The sequence below is a fragment of the Trichechus manatus genome, unplaced genomic scaffold (assembly GCF_000243295.1).
Source record: "Trichechus manatus latirostris isolate Lorelei unplaced genomic scaffold, TriManLat1.0 scaffold00065, whole genome shotgun sequence".
Lineage (NCBI taxonomy): Eukaryota > Metazoa > Chordata > Mammalia > Sirenia > Trichechidae > Trichechus > Trichechus manatus.
In genome coordinates, this window is record NW_004444001.1 from 2,040,965 (window position 1) to 2,058,319 (window position 17,355).

The 17,355-nt window shown below is 43.8% G+C and overlaps 1 protein-coding gene across 1 annotated transcript in view; it reads left to right on the forward strand.

Moving 5' to 3' along the window:
- TBC1D22B (TBC1 domain family member 22B) overlaps positions 1–17,355 on the forward strand; it is a 73,547-nt gene that overhangs the window by 24,852 nt on the left and 31,340 nt on the right. The window contains exons 4-8 of the mRNA XM_004379418.2: positions 1,695–1,874; positions 2,411–2,481; positions 4,172–4,300; positions 5,714–5,779; positions 9,148–9,262. Coding sequence (XP_004379475.1) covers positions 1,695–1,874; positions 2,411–2,481; positions 4,172–4,300; positions 5,714–5,779; positions 9,148–9,262 — 561 coding nt within the window. The remainder of the gene's footprint in view (positions 1–1,694; positions 1,875–2,410; positions 2,482–4,171; positions 4,301–5,713; positions 5,780–9,147; positions 9,263–17,355) is intronic.

Genomic DNA, 17,355 nt, shown 5'->3' on the forward strand with positions numbered 1-17,355 from the left:
GGTTGTACCGTTTTATATTCCCACCAACAGTGTATAAGTGTTCCAGTCTCTCCACAACCTCTCCAGCATTTATTATTTTGTGTTTTTTGGATTAAGGCCAGCCTTGTTGGGGTGAGATGATATCTCATTGTAGTTTTGATCTGCATTTCTCTAATGGCTAATGATTGCGAGCATTTCTTTGTGTGTCTGTTAGCCGCCTGAATATTTTCTTTGGTGAAGTGCCTGTTCATATGCTTTGCCCATGTTTTAATTGGGTTATTTGTCTTTTTGTTGTTGAGATTTTGCAGTATCTTGGAGATTTTAGAGATTAGACACTGATTGGATTTGTTGTAGCCGAAAATTTTTTCCCATTCTCTAGGTTGTCTTTTTACTCTTTTGGTGAAGTCTTTTGATGAGCATAAGTGTTTGATTTTTAGGATTTCCCAGTTATCTAGTTTCTTTTCTGGTGCGTGTACATTGTTACTTATGGTTCATATTGTGTTTATGCCATGTATTAGGGCTCCTAGCGTGCAACACGTATTTTTGGGGAACAAATTCAATCCATAACGGGGTGGTTAAATAAACAAGGGTTTCGGAGTCAGGCATAATATCTAAGGTGGCATCTTAGCTCTTACTTGCAAATAACTTAACCTCTCTGAGCCACAGTTTCCTCATCTGTAAAACAGTAATAAATTCCCACCATATGTCGTAAGGATCAAATGAGAGATCGTAAGTAAAAGTGACCAGCACAATACCTTATACATACTAAACCCATTGCCGTCAAGTTGATTCCAACTCATAGCGACCCTATAGGACAGAGTAGAACTGCCCTATAGAGTTTCTAAGGAGCACCTGGTGGATTCAAACTGCCAGCCTTTTCATTAGCACCCATAGCTCTTACCACCGTGCCACCAGGGTTTCCTATGCATACTAAGCACTCAATAAATGTTAGTCCTCTGTTGCTCATTTCTCCTACCCACTGTCTGTTTAGACATGTCTGGAGCAAGACATAGAGTTCAGCTTGAGTCTGTGTTCCTCTCAGTTCAGTCAAGTCCTGACAGAATTAAAAGCTTGTTCATTTTGTCGGGAAATATAGGCACACAAAGGAACTGCAGCCACCCCAAAGTGGGATTGCTTTAGGCCAGAGCTTCTCACCCAGTATGCAGGGCACACTGGAGGGCCAAGAACAGACTGAAGTTGTGTCAGCAGTATTGATCCTCTCAGCCCTTGGGACAGCCAGGTGGGGCCTGGGGCTGCTGGAGAGCGGCCACCTCCTTTCATTGCAGTGTACTTTACGTTATTGTCATTTGTTATGTGCTCTGTGATGTGGAAAGGGAAGGAAAGCACTGCCTTAGACTACAGTGCCATGGACTTCACTATTAGGCACAGAGAAAAGTTTCAGGCTGGCATAGAAAGAAAACATTTGAGTCTCTTCTGGAGTCGCCAAAAAAGTTCTCAAAGTTGCTGCAGCATCTGGAGTCTCTGTTAGCACATAAGGTGCATTGGTATGTATGGTAAAAATGAGTTCTTCCTCTGGGCAGATGACAGAACACGAGCTGTGTTGCCCAGCTGGGCACCTTCAGGTAGCGCACACACTGTGCAGTGGTGGCTCTGGGAGAGGAGATGCAATACTGAACAGTTGTGTTATGTTTAAGGTTTCTTGGAATCTGTGTTCTTCAAACAACCTGTTATGTTTCTCTTCCAAATTGTCCCAGGTGATACATGCCTGAGGAACCCTCTTCACAAACAGCAGTCACTCCCTCTCCGACCCATCATCCCCCTTGTTGCCCGGATCTCGGACCAGAATGCTTCTGGGGCTCCCCCGATGACTGTGCGGGAGAAAACTCGCCTAGAAAAGTTCCGGCAGCTTCTCTCCAGCCACAGCACTGACTTAGGTGAGTTCCTGTGAGCCCCAGGCAAGGTAGGACCTCTTGGTGACTGGAATTCTCAGAGACCCAGAAGCTATTGCTCTTTATTCTTCCTTCTTTTACTTTTCCAGCTTCTCCTGATCTGACGCCCATTGCAGTGACATGCAGGTATTAAGTCAGAAGTATGTTTCTAGAGATTAGGGACTAAATGAGGTGGGTCTGGTTTCTGTGGCCTGTAGACCATAGTGCAACTATTCCAGCTTTGGTCTCCTTTACCGCCAGTCAATTCTTACTGAAATCTACACTCACTGGTCTTTATATTCCCCTCTAACTCTAATCTCTGAGCTCACTGGATTTCTACCGCAGAGCTGTGTCCTTGGCACTTTGCTGCTCAGAGCTGCTGTTTTGGGCTTTTTCCCTGTGCTTGTCAGTAGCAGGTGGCAGCGGCAGCGGCGGTGGTGGTCTTACTTGAATGACAGGAGGCATCTGGCAGTGCTGGTTGAGGTTTGTTTTAGGGCATGTGTGAGAATTGCTAATACAATATGACTGTTATCTGTTGGCAGATGAACTGAGGAAGTGTAGCTGGCCAGGGGTTCCCAGGGAGGTTCGACCTGTAACCTGGAGACTCCTGTCGGTGAGTTCTCCCCACTCTGTAGAGAAGTGTGAACCTCACACAGCCCTTCTTGCCTGCTGAGGTTAGTCTGGGCACATTAGTCTTCCTCCATAGACTTCTCTAATCCTGCTGGATATGAGGATATCCAGCTGTGGGGCTGTCGTCCTGTTTCTGTGCATAAAGCAACATTCTTGTTTGTTGGTCTTTAGGTTGTAAGACTTATAAAAAATGTTTTTTATAATTTATTTATTTAGCGTTGTTGAGAATATATACAGCAGAACATACGCCGATTCAACAATTTCTGCATTTACAATTCGGTGACATTGATTGCACTCCTCGAGTTGTACAGACATTCTCACCCTCCTTTTCTGAATTTTCTCCCCATTGACATAAACTCTCTGCCCCCTAAGTCTCCTATCTAATCTTACAAGCTGTAAAACAACATTTCTTGAGCATTTATTCCCACACATGTAGAGTGGGAATGTATTCTTATTCCCACACATGTAGAAGAGCACAGCTTGCTCCTATAGTCATGACCTCACTGTCTCAACAGAGAGGAGGAAGAATATAGTGAGCCAGTATGATCTCAGCACTCGCTTTGGCAAGTTCCCCCTTTCCCTTCCTTAACTCTATTTTCAGTATGAATCACCAGAGTGGTTGAAACCAACTCTACAACTGTACAGAGTTGATAAATGGGCCTCCATTGGAAGCCTGCACTTGTCCTGCTTTCACTGGGTACAGAGCATTGTGCCTGCCACGGCGATAGGAACACTTGGATTTCCTGAACCTGTAAAATTCATTCATTCATCTGATAAAGATTTATCGAAGTGCCTGCTGTTTGCCAGGCACGGTGCCAGGTACAGTGAGGATATGTACAAATGAATAAACCACAATCCCTACTCTCTAGGCATTCACTGTAGAATGCATTATGTAAATGTCTGCAAGGAGAAGAATCTCTCTCCTGACAGCCCTCCCCCAACCTCAGTCTCCCAACCATGTAGTCATTGCCTCTGCCATTTGTAACAAGTTTGAATGGTATTCAGAATAGAGTTGGTGAGAACGGAAGGGGAACAGGAGATGTTAAGAATTGAGAACGGGATCTAGACCAGGGATAAGAATGAAAGCTGGCCTGGAGCTCTGGCTAGGAGAGAGGCTGTTGCCAGAAGTTCTGTGGCTGGGTGTTGTAGCTGCCATGTGGAAGATTCCATTCAGCTTCCTAAGCTGGTAATTCTGAATGTTACAGCGGACAGGAATGTGTAACTGGCACCAATTCACTTGGCACAACACGCACTGTAGAGGTTGCTGGACTCCTGTGATCCTCAGGAGTCTGGCCCTGCACACATGTGGCCCTCAGAGGCCATGACACAGGCCCAGGTCCCTCCCACTGACCTACATTCACTGCTCTACTGCCAACTCTGCGAACTCTGGAAGCTCACCACCAGTACACACTCCAAGCGCAGTCAGTGCAGGGCCAAAGGAGCAAATAACTGAGAAAATTGGCCTGGCTTCATCTGCCCACATGTGGATCTCATTGAATGAGGAAAGGGCAGACGCTGGGTAGCCAAAACCAGAAGGGGATTTACCCTTGTCCTCTTGGCAGCCTTTCTTCCGTTCCTTTGATACTTTCCAAGCCACTGCTCAGGCTTAAATAAAAATTAAGGACTCATCCAACCAATGTCTGTCCCCATCTGACTGGCAGTTCTGTCTGTAGGGCTATCTCCCAGCAAACACTGAGAGGAGGAAGTTGACCCTACAGCGGAAGCGGGAGGAATACTTTGGCTTCATTGAGCAGTATTATGACTCTCGAAATGAAGAACATCACCAGGATACCTACAGACAGGTATAGTCATTGCCTGCTGCCTCTTCTTTCTTTCTTTAATAGTCATTATCTTCAGATGTTTCTCCTGGTAATGCTGTCAGGGTACAGGTTTTCTAAGTCTTTAGGCAATGACATGCTGGTTAGGAATTTTTTTCCCCCCAGAGTTGCTGCTTTCCTTCTTTCCGTTCAGCAGCTCTGATTTTATCTATATCTATATTTATATATAGAGAGAGATAAATATACATATATATTTTTTTGTTTTTAATTTTTTTAGGGGCACTGGTCATTGGCAGTGCTTCTCAAAACTTAATGTGCATACAAATCACCTAGGATCTTGATAAAATCCTGCCTAGGGATTATGATAAAATGCAGATTCTGATTTAGTAGGTCTGGGTACTTCTAACAAGCTCCTAGATGATGCTGATGCTGCTGGTCCACAGACTACACTCTGAGGAGTAAGAGTTATTGGACACAAGGCAAAAGACAAGTACACTCAGCAGTGGTCCAGTCCCTCTGAACTGTGACATGAGTGTGTCCTTTGGCAGCTGCAGTGTCTGTTCAGCACCCACGTCTGCCTGTCTGCAGGAGTATAGCCATCAGCAGTCTTGATAGGGCATTTTTTGTCATCGCTCAGCGTGCACCCCACTGCCTAAGAAACATCTGCAGGTGGCATCATATGTTGAAGGGGAGAAGAGTAGTCCGTTGGTTATAGAAGGTAGAAAAATACTGTGGGGTGGGCAGCTGTCTACAACTGGAGTGTGTTATTTTCAGCCCAAGAACTAAAGTAGCCTCTGCTGCTGCTGACACATCCTTAGGATTGTTAGATTGGGCATTGGGAAATCCCCAAAGGTCTCTCCCCTGAGGCCGAAACCAACCATAGTGACCTCTTTGGTAACAGAAGTAAGAACTTTCAGCTCCAGTTACTGAAGGCCAAGTCCCCTGGGTCCTTCCCCACTTCTTAGATGTCATGACTTCATGAGCAAGTCCTCCTCTCTATCCTGGCATATCACTGTGGCTGCCAGGGCTCTTTTACTTCTTGGGAACTGTTGATGAGTAAGATTCTGAAGGAGGGATACACATTTTGACTATACCTGTTAAATAAGTGCCAGCCCAGAAGGAAACATAGATTCCAGAACAATAGGAAAAAGCAGTTGATTCTCTTAGGTTGTGAAGCCTGTTGCTTCTTGACATAAATGGTTTATTTGGGGGAGGTTTCCTCACTGTTCATTAAGCTATTGCTATCGTGGAAACACACTCCAGATGCACAGGTAAGTTTAACTAGACTTTTTTCTATGCCATTCAGTTGTTTCTACAGATAAATTGTGCTCTAACTCTTACTTTGATTGCTAGCTCTTAAGAAAATAACTTCTCAAAATTACTTGTCAGAAGAACAGCCTGGCGTTTGTGTTTTTGGACATTGCTTCTCTTTTTCAGATTCACATTGACATTCCAAGGACGAATCCTCTCATTCCGTTGTTCCAACAGCCACTTGTACAGGAGGTGAGGGAAGTACCTAACATTCTCCGGCCCTTCTACCCCCTTCCTTTGTGGCACCTGTTCTGTGTGGCTGAGTGTGGTAGCCCTCCCTCCAGCCACAGGCAGGTTTATAGATAATTGTGATAGTACATTATGTTGGTCCTGTCAGAGCACTTTCTCATGCATTCTCATTTGATCTTCATAGGAAACCTGTGAGCTGAGTAGCACTTAGAGAGGTTGAGACTTGCCTCAGGTCTTGAGACTAGCTGGTGGCAGAGTGAAGACTAGAGTCCCCCCCTCTGCCCGCCCCATCTTAGAATTCTTACTCTTATGTTCACTGTACTTTATCAAGCTGGAGGTAGTGGTATTTTGAGACCTAAGGAGTTAACAAAGCACACGAAAGGCCTCAGTGGGACTAGCTCCTCTTTAGTGACAAACCTTCGTCAAGTTCAGAGATGCTGTGAGGGTACTGGGGGAAGAGCCAACAAATTATAAATACAGTTCTTCCCATCCCTCATGTAAAACTTGAGTGTCACCTTTTCTGTCACCTCCTTCCTGATAATGCAGGCCTAACCTTACCGCGCCTGTAATGTGCATTTGGGGCCTTGATTCTGTTTGGTATTGTTTTCTAATTGTTTATATTGTGAAAGTCTTTTGACCTAGTGACTGTAAATTCCTCGAGATTAGGGGTTTCCTTTGTAGTTTTCCAGTAGCTAGGACACTGGGTATAAGTGCTCTTTGAATTGAGCTTTCAGTTATCCCCATAATAGAGAAGGACAGTGGTAAAAATGACCAAGGTAATTTCTGTTTGACTTTGGATTATCTTCATAATTCTGTTCAGTAGATGCCTCCACTGGAAGATTCTTAGAGTAGCACTGTTATTTTACCTATAAGATTCAGCTCAAAGGAAGCTTAAAACCCATTCAGGATCCCTTTGCTTCTCCTATTCCATTTCCCACAGCTTAGTCCTGCTTATTCCTCACTTTAACCTGGAGATGTTCAAATACTTAATCTTTTACTTGTGCATGCTTATTCTAAACTTAGGGGGTGGGCAAGTTTGCTTAAAAGCCTTCTCCTAGTACTGGAACCTGAATTCAAAGAAGGAAACTCAAACTACATTCCTTCCAGTTTTCTTGAATCTTTTTTTTATCTAGCAGACCATAGTCATCTTAAGCATAGTAAAAATGCCAACCAAGGAGCAGAGAACAAAGTGGCATTGCATACCGAAAGGCTTGCTTTGCAAGCCTGAAAGATACTTGAGAATTGACTACAGTAAGTCAGAATTACCCACACTAGTAGAAAAGGATGGAGTGATAAGATGGATTGACACAGTGGCTGCAACAGTGGGCTCAAACATAGCAACGATTGTGAGGATGGCGCAGGACCGGGCCATGTTTCATTCTATTGTACATGGGGTCGCTATGAGTCGAAACTGACTCGATGGCACCTAACGACAACAACAACAAGTAGAAGAGGCGTAGGAAAAACCTTCAGGGGTTATCCTATTCACTCCTCTTTATAAGACAGGATTATCCCCGACTTTCGTAGTGAAGATTCACTGGTCTCCCCTGGTAACCAGACTTGGTGCTCTTCAGTTTCCATCTCTTTGGCATCTTCTCTCATGATGTGAGTATGTCCATCTGCACTCTCCTGTCCTTACTAGAGAGGGATTATTGCAGGTCTCCTGATTCTGAACAGCTAGCTTCCATGCACTTGGCCATTGTTAAAGTCAATCATCAAGGATATGTGTATTCATGAGGGATTGAGAGTATGGAATAGAAGCCTTCGTGAGTCTTCAGACTGACTGACCTGGAGGAGCTTACTTTTTAACAGCATCCAGCATCTCCTGATCTGGTGCCCATTGCAGTGACATACAGGTATTAAGTCAAAAGTATATTACTAGAGATTAGAGACCAAATGAGTGACCACAAATATATACAGGCCACAATAGGTGCAAGGACACAGGGAGTGGGGCAGGGAAACCTTGAGATCTTCCTGAACAAGGTGAGTTCTAGCTTGAGCTGCGGTTTCAAGGGAGGGAAAGGGGTCATTTATCAACAGAGAAAGTGGCAAAGTCTAGTGGAGGCAGAGGCTTGTTCTCACTGCCTGTAAAAGCAGGAGTGTTGACAGTGGAAGTGTTTACTCAGCTCTGTCCATCAGCTGGGAGGCCGACTCAGCTGTCTATGACACGGGAGCTGGGAGACACGTTTTATTGTGTCTCTAGATTTTCTGCTTCTCTCTTATACTAGCTAACCAACTCCAAAGCCATATAGTCATTTTCTTTTTATTGGTCTCCCTGGGAGGTTTTCCTCCCTTACACCTGGCCTCTGAGATGGCCTCTTCTCTCTGACCCTAGAATTGACTGGCTGGGACTGTGCTGAATCCGTGACTATTGCCGTGTCCACTGCTGAGGCCCTCTAAAATCCTATCCCACCTGCACGTATTCACCATTACCTCTGCCATCTGTCTGTGTGGTTCACAGAGATGTGAGGCATCCCAGTCAAAGCCAGTCTTAAGAATGTGTCAGGCTCAGGAGTTGTGGTCACCCCAGAATGAAACCAGGAACAAGTGTTACCAGATTGAGAGACAATGAGGGAGACAGCTGAGAGGGCCTAATAAGGTAGAGGGGAGTGTAGTTGATTGGGACAGGGCAGGACTCTGTAAAGGTACCATAAAGACCTTCCATTTCACCTCAGCCTAGGCCAGAGGCTTTCCCGTGGGTGCCCTGACTGATATCTCTGTTCCCAAATTCTTAGCTGTGGGAGTCCATAGCATTTGGTTTGTTGGACTTCTTATCTCCAGCAAGTGTCTGGGTTGCATCCTGATATATGAAGTGACTTCCTGTGTGTAGAGTCTGTCACTATTTCCTAGTCAAGCTGGGTTAGAACTAAATCTATGTTTGGATCTAGATCTCCTTCCTTTTTCTCAGTGGGAATGAAGGAGGGTAGTAGAGAAGGTATTTCCTTTCTAAATCCCACAATGAGCAAAAAAGAGTTAGAAAAAAGTATCAGAATTAAGATGTTCCAATATCTTGCTCCTGGACCTAGAGAAACGTTATCTATAGTGTGAGTGTGGGGGGCTGAACTAATGACATCCGTAGCAAACCTTTTTTGAGCCATTTGTGTCGCTGTTCTTTTCCTTTTCCCAATGTTCTAGGGGAGTGACCAGATACTGAAAAGATAAAGGGCAAGAAGTATCTACCTCTGCTTGAAAACAACTAGTGTCTTAGAAACGTATTGCATCTATATAGTTCCTTTATCCCACTGTATTTTAAAATTTCCTAAAAATTCTGCACCAGCCCTAGGATAAATTATGAGGTAGATACATGGAAGGTGGGGAGAGTGTTTCCCTGTGATTTAACACTCGTGTCTTTTTCTTTCTCATTTTTCTAGATCTTCGAACGAATTTTATTTATTTGGGCCATCCGACACCCTGCCAGTGGGTATGTCCAGGGAATTAATGACCTGGTCACTCCGTTCTTTGTCGTCTTCCTCTCAGAATATGTGGGTAAGAAGCACCAGTACCAAGTTGAACAAGCTATTGCTCTTTCTTATCTGCAGTCTGTTTGTTTGTCTTTCCAAAGAGTGCAGCCAGTGGATATGTCTTGCCAAAAAGGAGATAGTGGCTTTGGAACACACAGCTGAATCTGTTTTAAAAGCAGTGGCAGCAGCCTGGAATTTATCTCTTGAGATGGTCACAGATCTCACCTAAAAAGACCTGCAGTGTCACAAGAATAGCCAAATTGGTGTATTTATGTTCTGAGATTTTGATGGTTATTTTAGGATTATTTTGCACTTGTCTCAAACCCAGGCCCTCACACATGAAAGTTGGAATTTTAGTTTTTATGTCAGGACTTCGTGCTCCAGTTCACGTGCTGTATTTTAGAAGCAGAATGTGGGCATGTAGAGGAGGAAGGGTTGTGGCGCCAGGATCCATCTAATGTAGGAGGCTGTGGAATGGGCCAGGAAGAGCTCCAGGACCTTGATTTCTCCCTCTTCGTTCTTTGCCTCTTGCCCCACTGGGATTGTCACTTTGAATGGAGTGATTAGAAAACCTGACCATGGCAGTTAGTTCTTTCAATCCCAGCCTCCTCCTCTAGCCAGCCTAAATTAAGCAAAGAGTATTAAAAGGAGTTGAGGATCCTCTGCTTCTCCTTTTTGGTTTCCTTAATCACTTGTGCTTAGGAATTCACAGGAAAACCCATCTGTCACCGCCTGATGCTTTGGTTCTCTGTTCTCAGTCAGATAAGGACAAGCTCACGTAGGAATCCGAATGTTGAGAGGGACCTTAGAAATTTTCTTGTCTAATTCCCTTACTTCACAGATGAGTTACAAGATTCCCTGCCTCCTTATTAGTGGCAGAGCTAGAACTGGAGCCTTTTTCTCTGGACTGTGGACGGGGCGGGTAATTGTGGTTTTTGGAGGAAGCCATGGCCGGGGAGGGTGGATAATGAGAAGCAGAAGAGAATGGAAACCTGTAGAGAAGGAGGGTGTAAGAAATGTCTCCCATGGTCCATCCCGTTCAGGTTTTCTGGTAGGGCTCACAGGGATGGCAGTCTTAAAAAGTTAAGGCAGGCATTTGACAGAACTTTTGCCAACATCTCTGTGGCTGGAAGGAAATCTGAAAAGAGCATCATAGTTTAGGACTGAATTTCAGTGTTGGAAACTTTAGGGGAAAAACTGGAGAAAGGGGATATAAATATCTTTCTAATCAACTTGTATCCAAAATTCTGTACTAGTATATAGATGTTAATCATAATTTAATGTGAAAAACCTAAATAACAGTAAACTAAGAATTATGTGCAAATGCACTAAAATTATAAAGTAATAAATACAGTTCCTGGCACAAAAGAAGAAAGAAGTTAAGGCAGATGAATGACACTATCCCTGGTTCCTGTGAAGTAGCAGCAACCAGGGTAGCACTGGGAGTAAGGGTGGAAGGTCACTCTTGCCCACTCCTGCAGGTGATTCTAAGCAGCAGGCAAGACCAGTTAAATTTCAGCCTCCAAAATCATAAATTAAGCTTTTGTAAGAGGATTTTTTCATCCCCCCACCCCCACATTAATAGGTCAGCTTTTGGAGGCAGCTTAATTCTGCTGGGTTATTTAACTTTCTTAAGAGAGCAGTACAACTGATCTTTTGGGATTTTGAGGTTGCTTCTTGCAATAGAGGAGCCCTAGTGGCACAGTAGTTAAAGTGCTTGCTTGCTAACTGAAAGGTCATCAGCTGAAACCCACCAGCCACTCCACAGGAAGATGTGGCAGTTGGCTCCTGTACAGATTTCAGCCTTGGAAACCCTATGTGGCAGTTCTACTCTGTCCTGTAGGGTCACTATGAGTCGGAATCAACTTGATGGCAGTGGGTTTAGTTTAGGAAAGGAGCCCTGGTGGCACAGTGATTAAAGCACTTGGCTGCTAACCAAAAGGTTGGCTGTTCAAACCCACCAGCAGCTCTGTGGGAGAAAGGTGTGGCAGTCTGCTTCTGTAAAGATTGCAGCCTGGGAAACCCTATGAGGCAGTTCTACTCTGTCCTGTAGGGTCGGTATGAGTTGGAATCAACTTGCGACAGCAATGGGTTCTTGCAATAGTAGTTTTCTGAAATAGTACTAAAGGATAAGCCTAGGAACGTATTAATCCATTCATTAATCTACATCTGAAGTCAAATGCCCACATGAAATCTCAGTAACAGTATTATGCCAGGTAAAAATAATCTTTGAAGCTGCAGTTCTGATTGGATATATAATTATCTTGTTAGCTGTCATTTATATTTCAATACCAAGTTTTCATTTACTTTCTGCTGGCACCCATCCCATTGCTACCTCAACCCCATTAGTCCCATCAAACACTGTGCCTGCCTTTGATAGCTAGGACTGCATTCTAATCTTAGCAGTTGGTTGATCACCTGCTGACCAGTGGAACTGTTGCTGACCCACAGCATTTACGCAGTGGAGTGTGGCTTGCCTGTCCTTTCTAGGGGCCAGTCTTGGCAAGACTGTACTCAGTTTCACCTCTGTAACAGACTTCCTATGGGTCTTTGGTATCTCTTCCTAGACCTAGGAAGGTGGAGCTCATTCTTTTTTTTTATTATTGTGGTAAAATGTATAAAAAGTTGCCATTTCAGTAAAGGAGAATGAAGAACACCAAAGACACAAGGAAAGTATTAGCGCAAGAGACAGAAAGGGCCACATAAACCAGAGACCTCATCAGCCTGAGACCAGAAGAACTAGGTGGTGCCCGGCTACCACCAGTGACCGCCCTGACAGGGAACACAACAGAGAGTCTCGGAGCACGAGAAAGGTGGGGTGCAGAACTCAAATTCTAGTTGGAAGACCAGACTTAATGGTCTGACTGAAACTGGAGGAACCCCAGAAAGCACGGCCCTCGGATTCTCTACCAGCCCACAACTAAAACAGTTTCCGAGGCCAACTCTTCAGACAGGGATTGGACTGGACAGTGGGATATAAAGTGATACTCGTGAGGAGTGTGCCTCTTAGCTGAAGTAGATACAAGAGACTAAACGGGCAGCTTCTGTCTGGAGGTGAGATGGGAAGGCAGAGAGGGTTAGGAGCTGGTTCAATGGACATGGGGAATCAGGTGGGAAGGAGGAGTGTGCCGTCACAATATGGGGAGAGCAATTAGTCACATAACAATATATGTATAAATTATTGTATGGGAAAAAATTTTTTTTAAAGTTGCCATTTAAACTATTTTTAGGTGTGCAATTTAGCAACATTAATTACATTCACCATGTTGTGCAACCATCACCACTACCCATTTCCAAAAGTTTTCTATCGCCCCAGGTATTCTTCCCCCATAGAACAGGCCAGATAGTTGCCCTCATCATGCTGGACAGATCTCACCAGGCAGCCTTATCTCACCATGCAAGCTCACCGAAACATAGTGTGGGGGATCTGCCCTAGTAGAAGTACGGGATCCATATGCCACCAGGGCATTGTTTGGCCTCTCTCATGTCTCCTCTCCTACCTATTACCTATCACCACTGTCCCTTTTATAAGTTAGTACTTGAGCTTGCTTCATGCATTGTGCCATGTTTGTGGTAAAATAGTTGAAAACAGGCAGTCCAGTGACTCCCTTCCGAGTTGAGAAGTTGTCTCTAGGTAGTCTAGAGCTGCCCCGAGCCAACTTCTTTGTCTGCTGGAGCCAGCTACCCCTGTAGAAGTGGGTTCTCTGTGGATAAACGAGCCGTGTTTGCGTCCAGTGGTGACAGTGCTGGAGGGTCACCCATGGGGAGAGATAGTCACTGGACTGTGATCCCGGAAACTGTGAGAGACCTCTAGAGACTCACCTCTGAGATCTTTTAGGCTTAGGTAAGTATTATCAATCTAGCTCTGAACATATTGAGATCCATTTGGTGTCCAATTGACAGTGTGATCATCATCAAAATAAACTGCTTAACAGCACTATTTAAGTGATGCATATGAGGAAATCATGTAGAAAAGCTGGGCTCATTTTCAAAAGACGTTGTCCTGTTTTCAAAAGAAGAATGGTGACTGGCGATTTCCTTCAGTGCAAAATGAAATACAAAGTATCAAATTACTCTTTCCCCTTCTCCTCTGTGTGAAACAGTACAGTAGGATTTTCATTTCAGGTTTTACTTAGGAGCGTGATGGCAATGGAATTTACAGACAGAAGGACTTCCCAGACCTCTGACTTATGTATCCAGTTCCCTGTTTGACATTTCTGCTTGAATATGTCATAGATGATCAGTTAGGATTAGCTTGACTGCGTGTGACAGGGAACCCCAAATAATGGTGCCATAAGCAAGATAGAAAAGCTTATTTCTTACACATTAGAAGTCCAGCGGTAAGGAGTCCAGGGCTTGGATGATACTCTGAGGTGTCAGAGATGCAGGCTCCTCGCTGTTGTTGTTCCCCATCCTCAGCATGTGGTTCCTTCTTATAATCCATGATAGCTGTTCATGTTCCGGCCATCACATCTAATTCCAGCCAGCAAGGACAAGAGAAGAAAGGCATATCCTGTCCATTTAAGGACATTTCCCAAAGCTGTCCATGACACTTGGGTTTGGATCTCTTTTGTCTGAACTTATGTGTGTCTTAAGGTCACACCTGGCTGCAAGTGAAGCTGGAAAACAACGTTTTTATTCCAGGTGGCCAGTACCCTTAGGGGCCTGTCTTAATCATCTAGTGCTGCTATAACAGAAATACCACAAGTGGATGGCTTTGACAAAGAGAAATTTATTTTCTCACAGTCTAGCAGGGTAGAAGTCCAAATTCAGGGCATCAGCTCCAGTGGAAGGCTGTCTCTCTCTGTCGGCTCTGGAGGAAGGTCCTTGTCATCAGTCTTTCCCCAGACTAGGAGCTTCTCTGTGCAGGAACCCTGGATCCAAAGGACACGCTCTGTTCCCAGTGCTGCTTTCTTGGTGGTATGAGGTCCCCAACTCTCTGCTCATTTCCCTCTTATCTCTTGTAAGATAAAAGGTGGTGCACACCACACTCCAGGGAAACTCCCTTTACATTGGATCAGGGATGTGACTTGAGCAAGGGTGTTACATCATACCCTAATCCTCTTTAACATAATCTAATTGTGTCTCATTAACCACAGACAGAGATTAGGATTTGTAACACATAGGAAAATTAATCACAAAATGGGGGATAATCACACAATACTGGGAATCATGGCCTAGCCAAATTGATACACATATTTTTGGGGGACACAATTCAATCCATGACAGGGTCTGTCTTAGTCATCTAGTGCTGCTATAACAGAAATACCACAAGTGGATGGCTTCAACTAATAGAAGTTATTCTCTCACAATCTAGTAGGGTAGAAGTCCAAATTCAGGGCATCAGCTCCAGGGGAAGGCTTTCTGTCTGTCACCTCTGGAGGAAGTTGCTTGTCATCAGTCTTCCCCTGGACTAGGATCTTCTTGGCGCAGGAACCCTGGGTCCAAAGGACATGCTCTTCTCCTGGCACTACTTTCTTGGTGGTATGAGGTCCCTGTCTCTCCTCACTTCTCTGTTTTATATCTCAAAAGAGATTGGCTTAAGACACAGCTTAATCTTGTAGATTGAGTCCTACCTCATTAACATTACCTCATTACCACTAATCCCACCTCACATCGTAGAGGTAGGATTTACAACACATAGGAAAATCACATCAGATGACAAAATGGTGGACAATTGCACAATACTGGGAGTCATGGACTAGCCAGGTTGAGACACATTTTTAGGAGACACAATTCAATCCATGACAGGGTCCTATCACCAAGGGGGAAGGGGGAAACAGTTATTAGTGGACAACCAGCAATCTTTGCTACCCATAGGCTCCTCAGACTCAGTGTGTCCAAAACCAACTCTTTTCCTCTCCATGCCCAGCCACCCCTTTCTCTTAGTTGGCAGCACCTCCTGTCACTTAGTCAGAAATGCTAAGAATTATCCATGACTCCTTTCTCTCACTCCTCCATATCTAATCAGCTTGAAAGCTCTGGTGATTTTATGTCCTAAATGTTTCTTGAGTCGGCTTCTTCCTCTCTATTCTGCCTATGACTGCCATAGGTCAGGCCTGGGTTACTGAAGTGGCCAAGCATGTTTTCCCATCTCTGGTTTGTCCCTTTCAGGAGCATCCCATTACCTACAGGATAAAATGTCCAGGTTCTCTAACTTGGCATGTCCTTGTCCTGCATCATCCCTTTATCTCCTCAGCTAATCCTTATGCATCCCTTAAGACTCCCGTTTCTCCTGAAAGCCAGTCCTGAGACTCCTCCCACCCCCGCCACCCAGCCCTGTGCGTTTCTTTTGTAGCACTTTACCATATCGATTATTGTTTATATTTCCCTCTGGCCCTCAGCCACCAGACTGTGTGACTCTTAGAGGCCAGTGCTTTTATTTTTTTATCCAAAATAGGCATTCTACACGTGTCTAGATGAATGACAAAATGAAAATTTCAAGATAACGTAAGATATTCAGGAACTAAAACAGCCTTTCTGGGGTTGGCCACTAGAGGGCAGTGAATTACAGTGTTCTCATATTATGCTGAGCTGGCCAGAAGTTTTGTCTTTTCTAAGGAATGGAGATGGAGTACCACCACTTATTCATTCACTCAGTGAGTATATATTGAGCACCTATGCTGTTTCAAGCATTTCTCTAGGCACTGGGCATACGGCCATAATCAAAGTAGACAAAAATTCCTGCCTTCTACTTCTAGGTATTTGTTCAAGAAAAATGAAAGCATATATAGCCCCAAAATATTTGCAGAAGAATATTCATAGCACTTTTATTCATATAGACAAAACCTGGAACTATTCAAATATCCTTTAACAGGAGAACAGATATTCTTACAATGGAATAGTACTCAGTAATAAAAAGGAACAAACTACTGATAAATGCAATAACAAAGAAGAATCTCAAAAAAATTATGTAGAACAAAAGAAGCCAGATACCAAAAAAAAAAGTTCATATTGTATGATTCCATTTACATGGAGTTCAAAAACTGGCAAAACTAATCTATGGCGATAGAAATCAGAACAGTGGTTGCCTCTGGTGGGAGATTAGCTGGGAAGGGGCATGAGGACGCTTTTCTAGGGTGATGGAAATGTTCTGTATTTGGACTGGGGTGTTTTTGTTTTGGTTTGGTTTTATTTTGTTGTTGTTGAGAATATACACAGCAAAACACATACCAATTCAACGGTTTCTATGTGTACAATTCAGTGACATTGATTACATTCTTTGAGTTGTGCAGCCATTCTCACCCCCCTTTTCTGAGTTGTTCCTCCCTCATTAACATAAACTCACTGCCCCCTGAGGTTCCTGTCTAATCTTACGAGTTACTGTTGTTGACTTGATTCTGTATAGATAGTTCTTAAAAGAGCATAATGCTCAAGGCAGACATTTTTCACTAGTTAAGCTAAACTATTGTTTGGTTTAAAGAAGACTTCAGGGGATATTTTTGGTGTAAGGTTTAAAGATTATCTCAGGGCAGTAGTTTTAGGGGTTCGTCCACCCTCATGTCTCCAGAAAGTCTGGAGTCCGTGAGAATTTGAAAACTCTTTTCTGCATTTTCCTGCTTTTGGTCAGGGTTCTTCTATAGAATCTTTGACCAAAAATATCCAATAATGGTATCTGAGCACCATTGGACTGAGGTGTTTTTTTTAACATAGGTGTATACATGTGTCAAAACTTAGGGAACTATGCACTTATGTGTAGTTTACTGCATGTAAATTACACCTTTAAAAAAATCTCTTAGAGCTTAAATTCTGGTGAACAGAAACAGGCAATATATTGAAAAAATAGGTCAAGTATTTGTTGGATTATGATAAGATGTATGGAGGATTATGAAAAGTTTTATGGAGGAATCAAAGCAGGAAAGAAAGACAGGGACACGACATGCTGGCAGGGACGAGAAGGGGAGACAGGTTGCCATTATAAGCAGGGTCGTGAGCCAAGGCCTGAAGGAGGTGAGGGGATGAGCCATGCAGTTATTTTTGATAGTTAACACTCAGATTTTCAGAGAAAAGGAGTAATTGCTCAGTAACTTCCCCACATACCCAGGTCACGGACCCTGGGTTATTATGGATTATGCTGTCAGTTCCTGTGATACCTGCCCTACCAACCCTGTTCTTTCC